The sequence below is a fragment of the Rhopalosiphum maidis genome, chromosome 1, assembly GCF_003676215.2.
Source record: "Rhopalosiphum maidis isolate BTI-1 chromosome 1, ASM367621v3, whole genome shotgun sequence".
Lineage (NCBI taxonomy): Eukaryota > Metazoa > Arthropoda > Insecta > Hemiptera > Aphididae > Rhopalosiphum > Rhopalosiphum maidis.
Window position 1 is genome coordinate 87750495 of NC_040877.1, and position 14675 is coordinate 87765169.

Consider the following 14675-nt stretch of genomic DNA (forward strand, 5'->3'; position numbering starts at 1 on the left):
CCATAAGTTTTCTTTCAAGTGACTGTAAAAAAAATTTCCAGCGTCAATATAGAAAAAATTTAATGAGCGTATGAAGTTTAATTTTTTACGAAATCGCGTAAAATAACGATATATTACAATTTAAATATAGGTAATAATATAATATATCCAACTAATTATCATTGAAAAATCATCTCCGTTCAGAATCGTTTTTCTTATACAATAATACCTGTCATACTCTCCATCATCTCTACTATACACCACAGCGATACCCACTTTTTTTAAAACTTAAGGTATAATCCATAACGCACAATTATTTATAATAATATTTTATGTTTCAGTAATATTGATATTTCAGTATAACTTAAGTGTTTTCCAAATTAATACAAATCACACCATTAATACAAGTAAAACGCTTATTTCCCAAGTGCACTGTTTTCCTATGCTCCTTAATTTGTTTTCAAATTAATATTTTAGTATACCATTATATCATAGATTAAAAAAAAAAAAAAATTTTAGAATTCTCACAAAACTATTTAATTTCGTCAATTCTACATACATTCTATATTAATTCGCATTCTTAATAATTATCAGGCACTCGACCAGTAGAATTTTCAGAATGTTTTCTTACAAAATTAATTATAATGTCACGTTCTGTGTCACATTTAATTAAATTAAATCTAACAAATAGTACGAAATAAAAATAATTATTTAACAAAAGTAAAAAAAAAAAAAAATAGAAAAAAATATTGCACTTCCTAAGTGAATTTACGCCCCAGGACCATTGTCATCCCGTAACCTGTTACGCGCGCGTAAGTCCTCGAAGTCTACAATTACATTTTGAGTAAGTACACACAGACTAACAAGCGACAAACATCAGAACTTTACACCACAATAATTATAGTTTTAAACTTTTTACTTTGCGCATTTCTCGGCGATTCTAGAGATTCATTTAAATTACGTACGCTATTTGTAACTTTTATTTAATGTTTTAGCGGTACACAAAAGGAAACTTGTATGAAATATTTTATAGGTAGTTATCGTGAAATGAGACGCCGCAGACACGGGCAGGGTTTGCTTTCTTTATTATTATTCCACCTTGGCGAAACGAAACAAATCAAAAATTCAAACAAATCCCGAACGACGCGCGGCGGTGGCGGCGGAGTTATTGGAATACGTTTCGGCCACTTAACCGCGCTTTGTTTGGTTTTTTTTTTTTTTCAAAATCATACAAATCACCGAACCAAGCATGACGTCAATAAACACGACGAAATAAATGCGAAAACTTTCCTACGAAATTCTCGTTTAATAGCGTCGTAGCGTTCTATCCTGGCGGCACCGCGGTCGCCTAAAACAATATTTTCGATATGACAATATATAGGTACACGATAATACCAGCACCCCCTCCCCCCATCACCGCCACAAATTATCTGATGTATGAATCTTTTGTGGTTGCACTCTTACGCACATTAGACCGATATCACTTCGGGCTAAAGCTGTATAGTAACGTTTCTGACTCGTCTGCAGTGGTGTAGCGCAGTGGGGAAGGTTAGCACTAATAATCTGCTATTATCGATAAAACGACAATCTGCAATAATATAATATATATTGTACAGAGTGATTCGTGAAGCACGCACACCCTATTTTTCTTTGTGAATTATAGATTTATCAAATTCTGTTTTTTTTTACAATTTTTAAATATTCTTGAATACGATGTATTCAAATTATTGAAATCGTTTGTACCACTTAAAGATTTTCCTTGGGGATGGCAATACAAACTTCTATCTGTTAAACTGAAATCTACTCCCTCCATATTTTTACGGCAAACGATTTAATGGATAATTGTTTTTTTTTAAATATTAATAAACCTAATTCAAAAATTTAACAATTAAGTTTTTAAGTTTTTAAGTATTAAAATATTTATAACTAAGATAATATGGTCCTTAAAATATTTTTTTTCAAAAATGTAAAATAGATATAAAATCGGAACAAGTATTTATTATACTTAAACCATTTTTACAAATTATAAACGTTGATAGATCAATATAAATTACTAACCATTTTACAATTATAATAACCCCCATATTATGCTCTTACCCAGTATACAAAATTAAAAAATCAAAATTTACTCGTTCGAATTTTAATTTTGATATATTAAAAAATTACCTGCTTAATAATTTACTATATAAAAGAAAAGTTTTCATTTGAAAACCATAAGTTTGTATCTCCGTTGGATAATATATTTAAGAAGTATAAAATATCACAAGAATTCGAAAATATTGTCTTATATATATATATATATATGTATATAACATATTTAAAAATTCAAAAATTATATTTTAAAAAACTGCATTATTGAAAAAGAAAAGGGAAGTGTGCTTGGCGAATCACCATGTATAGTACCATTCCGTTAACGGTTATCAATATACGTGTTTCTACTTTTCGTTACAATCATTACTCTATAGGTATATCGATAATATTAACATATTTTATAGAGATCCGATATTTGTTTTTACGCGAGTTTTTTTAACGCAGAAGTCTTTAATCAATATAAAGTTGTTTTTTTATTTTTTTACCAAACTTTTGGGATATCGTTAAAAAGTTTATCGATATTTTTTAACGCGTTTAAAAAACCGCTGGTTCGTCCTGTCAAAATCATCAAAAGTTATAATATTTTTCATGACTTCTGATTATTGCATAATAATTTTCAATTGGTTGATCGGTTCGCGTTATCGCAAACGAAAAACGGCTGGCCGCTATTTATTATCGGCGCATCGCAATATAATATGCTGAGCGCGGTTGCCTTATGGCCAATACCCGTTTGTGGCTGTACGTATAATGTTTATACAAAAAGCAGACTGCCGAGTACATTATATGAGATACGCGCGCGTGCGCGATATTAGTTTACAACCGTCGAGTGGTTTTTCGAGCAAACACAGAGGAAGTAGTGCGAAACTGTTATTGTGGCCCTTTGTAAAAGTTTCTAAATCTACTCGTATATACGGTTTCCGCTCGCATGGTTTTATATACCAAGGAGCCGACGGTAAGTGCGTGATAGATAACAACGGCTGATGTCTTTCGGCTCTAAAAACTCTCAACCATATGAGTATATTAAAATTTCACCTTCGCGCGCTGCTCCATAAAACTACGTTTAAAAGTTAACTTTGGACATTTTTATGTACGTTTAAGTCGCTCTGAGTAGCGTGCCGTATACCTAAACAACTACCATCGAGACTTTAATTGTAATGCTCTGTATAGGCAGAAAACTTATCGCGAGTGCGCTTTTCCCGTACGCTCTGAATTAACGTGTTTTTTTTTTGTTTTTTTTTTTTTAACGGAAGGAATTATGGTCTTCAGCATTACAATTATTGTATTATACACTATTGTCGTTTTCCATGGAAAAAAAAATCAATTTAATTTTATTCCACTGTTAAGAGTATTAGGTCGTTTAATAAAACACAATTAAAGGCACATTTTATTGACGGCTTAAACTTTTAAAACATGGTAAAAATTAATTTAAAAAAATTACAGACATGAAATATTAACTTGCTGCAAATCTTGATTATGAAAATAATACGTCTACATCAAACATAAGTAAATGTTTTAATTTACTAAGAATATAATCTATTCACTTGTTTGCAATTAATGCGATTAATTTTATGCTGCTTCAGCTATTATGTCTGAATAGTTATTTCATAGGCTGATTTAAATTTATTGTTAAATAATACAAATACAAAATATTGTATAATGTGCATTAGCATCTCTGATACACGCTACGCAAATTTCGTAATTAAAACGTCTAGAACAAAGCTACGAGCCAAACAGAAACTTATTGCTTTCATTTTTCTTAATAAAAACAAAACAATAGAGTCTTGTGTTGTCTTAAAAAATTTAAATAATATAATTGCACAGAGAATCGATTGTTAATTTAAAAAATAAAAACAACCTTTTACATTATAATGATTTGTCAACTTGGATTGCAGAGAACAATTATAAAACAAAAAATACCAAAATTAAATAAACTATTTAAATAACTAACTGCAGTTTAATATTTTCGATTTTCATTTTACTCCATAGTATACTTGAAAAAACTTCATAGATATCACTCCAATGACATTTTAAAAAAATGCGCAACTCGAACATTTTTCTTTTTTTTAATTTAACATTATTTGAAAATGATTACATAAGTTCAATTCGAATTAAATTTATCAAGACATTCGAATAAAAGAATCGCTCAAAATTACAATAGAAATGGTGAATAACCACTTAAAATAATTGAACGCGTTTTCAAAAAACCAATACCAACAATATAACTTTTATCACTAACAAAATTAGTTAACACATACATGGTTTACAAAATTATTATTTCTAATTGTTGATCGTTACAATAGTTATTATGCCAAAACATTTTCAATGCCGTGTTTGTCGTTAAATTGTTGTAAGAATATTCTGTCGTAAAATATTAATTTTTTAAATAATTTATTATTAGTGTTTTAATAAGTGCCATAATCTATTTATATATACATATTATGGAACAAAATAAATATTTTTAACGAGTTAGCTCTATAAACATGTAATATCTAATCTCCAAATGATTTTTTTAATATATAACACACAGCAGTGTAGGTTTTCATATTTACAATTCAGTGAATCCCAGGAAAATTGAGCGACGAAACACGAATACATCATTAACTAAATAGTATGTCCAATTTTCAAAGTCACTTTTAATATATTATTAAATACAAAAAGACGTCTTATTATATTAAGTTGTACAAACGTGTAAAATGATGACCGAGAACACGAAACGACTACGACAAAAACTTATTCGCATTAAAAAGAGTCTTGACACTCCACTCTGATATCAAACTATGTGACCGACAAATGGTTTTATTATTAATGTAATGTAATTTCTTTCTTTTTCGGAGGAACCGGATTTTAACTGTCAGTGATCAATAATAATAATTTTTTTTTTCGATTTTTCACCGTAAGATTTTAATATTATCAATCGTATATGGTAACTTATTTAACTGGAAAAAAATATTTTTATTATTTACAAAATGTATATACATATACATAGGTCCAACCACTGACGAAGTCTAAAAAATCAACCAGAACATTTTCAACCAATAAAAATTAAAATATTTTTTTTCAATTACAATTTTTGAGTTTAAATCATACATTACTCAATAATGTCAACTATACTGTTTCATATTTGCATACTTCAAGTTTTACCTGTGCATAATTTATATTTGTATAGTTTTATTTAATCAAATACCAATTATCATTATTTCTATTTGATGTATTTATAGTTTATACTCGTATAGTTTTTCATATTTTATATCCACTATCCGTGTATTATATGTATATTACATTGTCTGTAATTGATTCTATTCCGGTGTTTAATTCTGTATTTTGCGAATACTAAAACAGTATTGAAGTGAGTACTATCTAAAATTCCAGCGTAAGAACAATACATTTCATTTAAATTTAATCGGTTCAAATCAATTATTTTAGTAAATATAAAAATGTAATCGTAAGATGTGTTATTAATTACATAAAAATTAAATGTTCAAAAAAAGAAAAAAAAATTCAAATAAAACGACCACGTATTAGTTTACGTTCCATGTTTTTCTAAACGGTCTTCGACGAAAATGATTTCTTTGTTATTTTTTACCACGGAGTCTGAATTTTGCGGCTGTATTTGACCCCTAGCCTTGCGGTGTATAAAACACCAGCGTGCACTTAAATATGTCAAAACCAAAAAGCAAAAATAAAAAGGAAAAACCTGTCGACTCCTTTCCTCTAGCGCAAATAGTTCCTAAAAGATTTTGCGCCTAAAAACGTCACCCGGAGCACAAAGGTCTGACGAGATGACGGTAGGACGACCGTCATCCGTGCGCGGCAGGATAGCAAAGAGGTAGTCGTGGTACAGCGTGTACGAGGAAAAGTATATTATTCTTTGGTGGTGGTGGTATGTATGGTAGCGCACTATATCACTAATACGCGGTAGTTAACAGATGTCATTTTTATTATTATTATTACTATTATAACTACTATTGTTGTTGTCTTGTTGGCAGACAATTCGTATGTCGGTAACGACCTGAAACTTTGGCGGCTTGACAGAAGACAGACCGGCGTTTACTTCTGCATAGCCAGCAACGGTATACCACCCGCAGTCAGCAAAAGGATAACGCTCAGCGTTTACTGTGAGTATTACAATAATATTATAAACATCTAAGATAAATGCTCGTAATCATATAAATAATAATATCGATAATAATTATAAAGTAAATTGACTCGGTACATTCTATTTGTTTTACCTGTAATCTGTACGATTTTTGTTATAAATCCATACTCGTTCGAAATAATTCATCGCGTCGAAAACCCGAACTTGCAACTGCAACGACATTATATTATTGTTGTTGTTATCAGTGTTATCACATAAAACAAATGTCGAAACCTTCGTCGCAATTTCCTACAAAATACGTTCGCCACATACAACGATAGAACACCGAATACATATTGTATTAGATATTATATTATATATGTGCATGACGTATTCATCCGAGTGAATTTAAATGATCCCGTTTTGTTCGATTTCATCACGTCGCTCGATGTCTAGATTACTATATAATCGCGTATATAATTATATTATTCGACAGCGGTTAAACGACGGATAATAAATTAAATATTGATTTGATTTGTACGTGTGTGTGTGTGTGTGTGTATGGAATGAAACAAACACGTAATGTCAAGGTATAAACGTCGATAAAAGCACGTAGGTAAAGGAACTATAGTGAACAGAATTGGTCGGCGGGTCGGGTATGAGCGGATTAAATCGAAAAGTGGTCTAATGTTATCGTTATTGTATACGGTAAACCGCAGTGTAATAAAAAGGGAACGCGAATAGAGCACGAAAAATCGGGTATGTAGAAAAAAAAATAGATCCCAATAGTAGTATTGCGGTCCGAACCGTATTGTAGTCACTATAACACTATTTTATTTTAAAATGGTTCGTGCGCGCCAATTAACCGTATTTTATTCGTTGTACTTACTGTTTAGAGCACGATGTTTATGGCTGTTTTAAAAATCCGATTAGCGTATAGGTTGCCGCTTCCTAGTTGCAGACCACGATAAAGTGTTGGATGAACACACGTCAGAATAATAAAAATAATAATAGTATATTCATCATTATGCAATATAGGCATTTAATTATTGAAATAAATTCGAAATTTAAATGTTTTTTAAGTCATGACGCTGTGAGACTATTATTAATCGGTTACAGTATATCCAATCGAGGACGTCTACTCGGCGTTTGAAGTGTAAGTTTATTCGGTTTGTTAATTGGCAAAATTCTATAAGAGTTATTCTTCAAAATCTCTCGTGGAAATCGCCTAGAGAATGCATTGGAAAATGAGAAACGAATTAGAGAAAAAAAAATAGAAACAATTTACGTTTATTATTGAAAACGGAAGGTGCTTGGAAAAATATAGCTGAACAAAATAAAGAAACACATAACCCGTAAAATCGATTAGGTACCGTCGTTGTTCAAACTTTGGTAGCCATATTCATCGAAACTTTCCAGTCTTCATTCTGTTTGGTATTTAAGTTTTAAAATTTAAAACATGAAGCGTTCTAATAGTTATTTCTAAATCAAACTTTCTTGTGTAGTTACTTGTTAGTTTTTATTATAGCCACTAACTGATATTTTTTCGATCAAAAAATAAATACGAGTTTGCATGAAACGCAATTATGATCGCTGGTCTCAATATTTATAAATTCGATTCTTGTAATCATAAAGTTTGTGGGTTTGTCCCGTGAAATATAATATTATATGCGGTCCAATTTAACAATGATGAGGATTAAAATACACTATGTTGATACATTTTCAAACAAAAAACCATTAATTATAACACCACTTTGTAGTTGGAAACTTCTCAATCGACATTATAATTCTAAGAAATTAACTCGCACAAAATTAGGAACTTAAATAATTTTCTGGGGAGTAGCCGTATCAATTCATACGAAATAAAAACTGTCGTGTTAGATGAGAGTTATTTTTTTTCATTTATTGATATACTACGAAAAAAAATTTTCAAAGGTTTTCAAAAAAAAAACAAAAATATGATGACAAGAAAAAAAAATTACTTAGGAATATTAAATCATATTGTACCACATATTTTCAATAATAATATATTTACTTTGTTCATCTCCACATACATGATGATAAAAAAACATACCTACTCAAATAACATGCATATGATTGCATTCATATATTTTTACTTTGAATTGAAGGGATATAGTTTTTACAGTTAAGCTTTTTTGTGTGCTTTTCTTTTACATTAACACAACTGTGGTTGGCAGAAAGTCACATTTTTGACAGAGCAATCAAGTAAAACGTTTCCTTTAGAAATTTACAATTCAGATAGGTTTTCAAAAGTCAAAATTCCCCTTTAAAAATTATATAAAGTTTTGTCCTTCATCGCTATAAACTTATTAAATGTCAAAAAAACTATTTAATTCGTGTTTTTTAAGCAATAATAAAATAATAATAATATCAATTCACTGATAATTTGGATATCAATTTAGAACTCAGATAAAAGTTATGACGATTTCTTCCAAATACCCGTGACCGATCGAACGTGATTCTATAACCGTCGTTATTTTCAGCAGTGTTTTCGGTAAAACTTACGACCTAAAATTGAGTGCATCGCGTAAATGTACAAAAGCCACGTAGCCATAATCTGCACGTCGACATTACACGGATGATTCACTTGTCGAGTCCGTTCGACGATGACACGCGTGAAATATTCTTGATAGCATTCTATTTACATTTTCACGCACAAAACCTCAACCAATGTCTTTGCGGCGCGACTCGATTTTGTAAAATGAATAAACCGATCGTGTATTTTACATTCAGACAGAGCCAAGAAAATGATATCGCATTATCAATGGTAGCCAATTTGAAAAAGAATTGTAAATAGCAGATAAAATGTATGCAAAAAGAGATTACAGATTTTTTTTTTTAATTATACATAAACATAAAACATTTTTATACCCACTTTTTACATACATATTATATATTTATAATAAATTAATATTTCAATGTATGTATATGCTTAACCAATTCTCTATAGCGTCTTCATATAGTGGACATTTAGTAATTTCTCACAAATGTCCACTATGTGGATATAGAGGTTTTTTCGATAGTGGACATTTTTTAATTTCCCATAACTGTCCGCTATATAGAGATTTCACTGTATTTGTTACGGACAAATTGTTTTGATGAAGAAACTATGCATAAATCTTTGCTACTGGACATTTCAAACTAAAATTTGTTGTTTTGTTTTTTTTTTATTTTTTGCTTTATTTAGAAGGTATTTTTTCATAAAACTCAGTTTTATTTAAACAATATATACTGTTTTTTTTTTAATTTTTTTAAACATCACTTTTCCGTTGTAATTGAATTTAAACATTACACAATCTTTCACAAGAGGTACACTGCCTAAGGTATATACAACTATATTGCACTAATAGTACGAGTTATACATCTAGTCTATGATTATTGTTGTACAATATCTTAAACTAAAAATATAATTTCCTTAAATGCAAAAACCGATCTACCGCGATCATTAATTCGATTAAACGCTCATAAATTAAACCAAATAAAACAAAATTAAAACTTAAGACTACAACTAAGTATAGTATATTATATTACTGTAATTCGCTTAATAACCAGATTAAAAGTTTTATTAATACTAGAAGCAAGCATGTATAAAAATGTACTTAACCTGTACTAGCAAAATTATATTTTGAAGTTACAATATTAGTATAGAATATAATAATATAATATAGTTTTATATATAATATACTCAAAGATACTCTTTTTAATTTAACAAACAAATAATTATTCATAATTGAAGGTAATAATTGATCAATAAGCATTTGTCCAAAGCGTTTTATTTTTAATTATTTATACTGTACGCTCTATGTTTTTGTTCGTTTTACTACTTTTTTTGTAATTTGCTTATATCTATATAATACATGGCATATTACTTATTTAGTAATCTAATTGGTAAGACTTTAAAAGTTTTATAATTTATAAACATTTATTTATAACGGTACTGTCGTCATTCCTAAATTCTGTAAGTATAAAATACTGGTCGAAAGATAATTTTGGAAACATATTCTGATCACTGTCCAATCTATCAACAAACTTTTAAGTTACTGGAAAATATTTCTCCGCTTTGGAATAAACTACTATTAATTATATAATACTACAAAAATATGCAAAAAAAATACGATTTTAATACACATACATACTCCAGTTATAGCATAACAAATCCTAAAAAAAAAATTAAATAATCGTTTATCGCTACTTATCGATTTTAATTTTTACAATATTTTACTGAAAATTATATTCCGTTAGGTACGTTCTATAGAAAATTGACTTTGAGAGAATTATTTTATTTTATTTTTTTGTATTTTATCAAGCAATCTAATAATAAAATCCTTTTAAGTTTACAGAAAAAATGTATTATTTTTTCTACCTTCGTAAATCTACATATATATATATATATATACATACTTATTACTTAACCCTATTATAATACAATGTTGTTATGGAATTTACTAAAAAATTATAATTCCATACCTTCATTAAATTTATATACTCTTAACAGGTTTACAGTATGTCTAGGGAGTTTATTAATATATTATATTACATAGTATAGTTTTCCAAATATAATATTTTCATCGTCCCCGATAAACGTTATTTTGAAGCAAATATATTCCGAATAGAATGAATCATTTATAGTATAGAATTGCTTATTAAAATATGAATAAAAAATAAATAAACTCATAAATATGTATTAACAACTTGATATTGTAATTAGTAATGTTTGTGAAACATACTCTCTCTATAGCCTTCAATTTATGAATTTCTGTCTATATTTTCTGAAACACTCCATTAAGTTTCTAATGTCCGTGTATATAACAGTTTACCAGAACCAAATTTTGACAGTAAAAACTCGTAATGGCATTATAATACCACTTGACATTAGTGAACAGACAATGCAAGTTGCAACCAACTAAAACAACAAAACGATAATTACTTTAATAGTCACTTCCAAACTTTTAACTAACTAGATTAAACGTAATTTGATTTGAAATGTGTTTAAATCCATTACAGTTACAAAATAAAAAAAAAATATCTCATAAATGCGCGTTTTTAAGCAACTAAATTTAAAAATGATATTTTGTACCTCTGTTATACGACACCTTTTTTTTAGTTGTTTCATATAATAATATGCATTATACACGATAATGCACATGCATGGTTCGCGCTACAGATTAATCATAACGATACGATTTATATTTTATACGGTAGAAGACACGTAAGTGTAATTAAGTAAACATTATCTGGATTATGATTTTATTTGAATTTATTTTTTTTTTTAAATACCCAACAAAAACGTTCTTAAAATCAATACATATTTAATGCTGGTGCGCTTATAATATATAAAACTAATAACGCCAATAAAAATAATATAAATTCTGAGATAAAACGACAAGGATGAAAATATATATCAAATAAATATAAAACACGGATTATCTCCGATGTTTTATTGTAGGACTGTGAACGAATGTTCAACGAGACCTACACCCTGAAAAAAAATAAAATAAAATGTTGAATTATTGAACAAAACGAGTAGAAACACAATTATGTTGCATCGAGCGTACGGCGGCTCAGTGTTACAATAATTCGAAATACAATATGTTCTGCAAAGTTCGTATCGTAACGCATTCGCTGCGTTTAGGTCGTACCGATGATTTTAAATAATATGGGTTCGCGTGTCCTGTGCACGTTTGATTCCAGACGAGCCCACGTTTGAAGTGTTTATTTTGAATATTATTAATTTATTGACAACTGCAATATTATCACGGTGATCTATTTAGATTGAAAGCATAGCGCATGAAATATATAGGTATATTGGTAACCCTATATGATTATTTCAAAATGATTTATTTTTTCCCACAATTTTTTTTAGATAAAATATAAACGCTCTAAATATTTCGACAGTATCTCTAACGAATTATGATGGATAAGTCACTTTTGCGAATTTCCAGTACCTTGGGTGTTTGTTATGAAAAATACATACAATATTTAATCTAAAATTGTGTGTTTTTTAAGACGATTAAGTTAAAAAGTTATATCAACCTTAAAACGTTAAAAATTTACACACTTGACGGACGTTTTAATGACGTCCATAAAAAAACGATTTTAATATTATTTTATCTTAAATTAACCATCATCAGATGTTTTAATCATCATAAGCAGTATATTTTTTTCCGTCATTAATTTATTCCGATATGTTAGATTAATACAAAATGTAAAAAATTATTAATTTTTGTATTTGTCTAAATGTCCCACATTTTTGTTTTTAATGTAAAATAAATTGACATAAATTGATCGTTTTATTTTTAAATCAATTTATTTATAAAATAAACATGAAATTAATTAAATACAGCTAGATTAACGTGTATATGTTTAAATTTAAATTTCTGTTAAAAAATGTCCGAGATATTGAAGAAAACAGATGCTTTTATTTATATGTATATAATTTCTATTGTATCGAAAGAGAACTACTGTAGAATTTGAAAAATGATTTCTTTAAAATACAATCTGTGTCTGTTATTCTGTCGATTGAGATGCAACATTATATGCGATTATAAGGCTTTTTTATTGGTTTTAATATATTTTAAACTTTTAATGCAATAAAATTGCATTATTTTCTTTCGCATTTACCTACTTGTAAATTCATAATGTAATCATTAATAATTCTATTAATTTTGCTTCTCTGCAATCTTAACTCTTGATATTAGGTTTTTCATTTTTCTCTGTATTTGGTGCATTCTATATAAGTTTAAACGTTAACTATGTAAAGATAAGCTAATTATTTATTATTATTATGAATAAAATAAACTTGATAAACCCAGTGTTGAAAATAATAATAATATATTTTAATACCTAGTTATTATTTATGCAACCTATTTTCTTCTTGAACAATCTAGGATGTATTAATAATTTTCAGTTCAATAAAGTTTTCGTATTCACCTAATTTCATAGAATTTTTACACCTTGGATTTACATTTTTTTCTTTTTGTTAATTTTGACAAATATATAACTGTCACAAAGTAAAATAAAAGCTGTCAAAGAAAATAATATCTGACACGTGTCTTTTGTCCTCAATCATATAACATATTAAATTTTCTGACAGGTCTTGAATCAAATAAAACAAACTAACAATGTGAAAAATAAACATTTTTATAAAGGTGAAAACCCAAAAATCACATGTAAGAACATAATTTGACAAGATTCAGATGTCTCGTAATTTACTACACAAAAAAAAAAAATTCCAATGTATTCTAAATCTTGTCAAACTTTTTTAATATTCATCAAAACTAAATCCAATAGAAATATTGTTATTATTTTATATCACACTATTTGACTACCCAAAATTAGATTTATTTAGATATCTACTTTATTTTATTTTAACTTTAAAAACATATACATACATCTATCCAGGCCGTCCTAACAGAAGCTATTCTCAATAGGCACATGCCATCGCCTTAATCCAAGTATTCGTGACTTATATAGCTTACCAGACTTAAAAAAGGATTAGGTAATACAACGGTATAAGACTATTGTACAACACAAGTTTTTTACCACACTTGAACAACTATTATAATCATTTTATTTAACGATTTTACTCCTCATTTCGACTCATCGTAGATCTTTAAATTTCAACTTATCATTTTATTTACATTCGATTTAATTGACTTATAAATAACTTATAAATATTTATCATATATAATATGTCGGTATTTTTATTATAATATTAGTAATATGGGTAATTGAAAACATTTTAAATGTTTAACACGGAAGATATTAGTATTCTATTGATCTATTCTATGATATTGATGCAAATAACGAAAAGAAATAATACGAGCGAATAACTTAACAGATTATAACATACATAAATTAATATTAATTAAATTAATAATAATAATGAATATTTATATTAGCAGTTTAGAATTACTTACATAGTATTGATATTTTAAAGTTACACTGCAACATCTACCACTAAGGATAGTTATTAACAATAACGATCGTATGTGTAGGACGTGTAGGACACTAGGACACTAGGACGTATTAGATAGCACTGACTATGAATGATTTCCATTAGAAATGATGAACAAAATATATTATTACAATTAAAATCCCAAAACCAATAACATTAAAATATTGGTTCTATTTATAGTTGAGTAACCATATTATAATAATATTGTATTATGAGCTAATTATAATTTCCATTTTCTGAAGAACCAATATATATATATATATATATTTGTTACAATTTATAATACCTAATAACAACGGGCTAATAATAGTATTATAATTATTAACTACCGTGTGAAAATGTTAAAATTGAGTGGACAGTGATTTATATCATAGAATAGCTTAAATAATATCTTGAAGATAGAGTCGAAGGTGAAACCGTTAGTTTTTCGAGTGAAGATTTTACGTAAAGTATAAACCAATCCTTAACCATAATATTATTTCTTTTTATCACATTGTTATTGGTTTTTGGTTTATTCAAATCGTGTTATTAGATTCAATAAATGTCTGATTT

General features: G+C 28.0%; 1 protein-coding gene across 2 annotated transcripts in view; it reads left to right on the plus strand.

The window, feature by feature from the left end:
- LOC113557199 (lachesin-like) overlaps nt 1-14675 on the plus strand; it is a 202406-nt gene that overhangs the window by 145098 nt on the left and 42633 nt on the right. For both annotated transcript variants that reach the window (XM_026962579.1, XM_026962580.1), the window contains exon 5: nt 6057-6185. In XM_026962579.1, coding sequence (XP_026818380.1) covers nt 6057-6185 — 129 coding nt within the window. The remainder of the gene's footprint in view (nt 1-6056; nt 6186-14675) is intronic.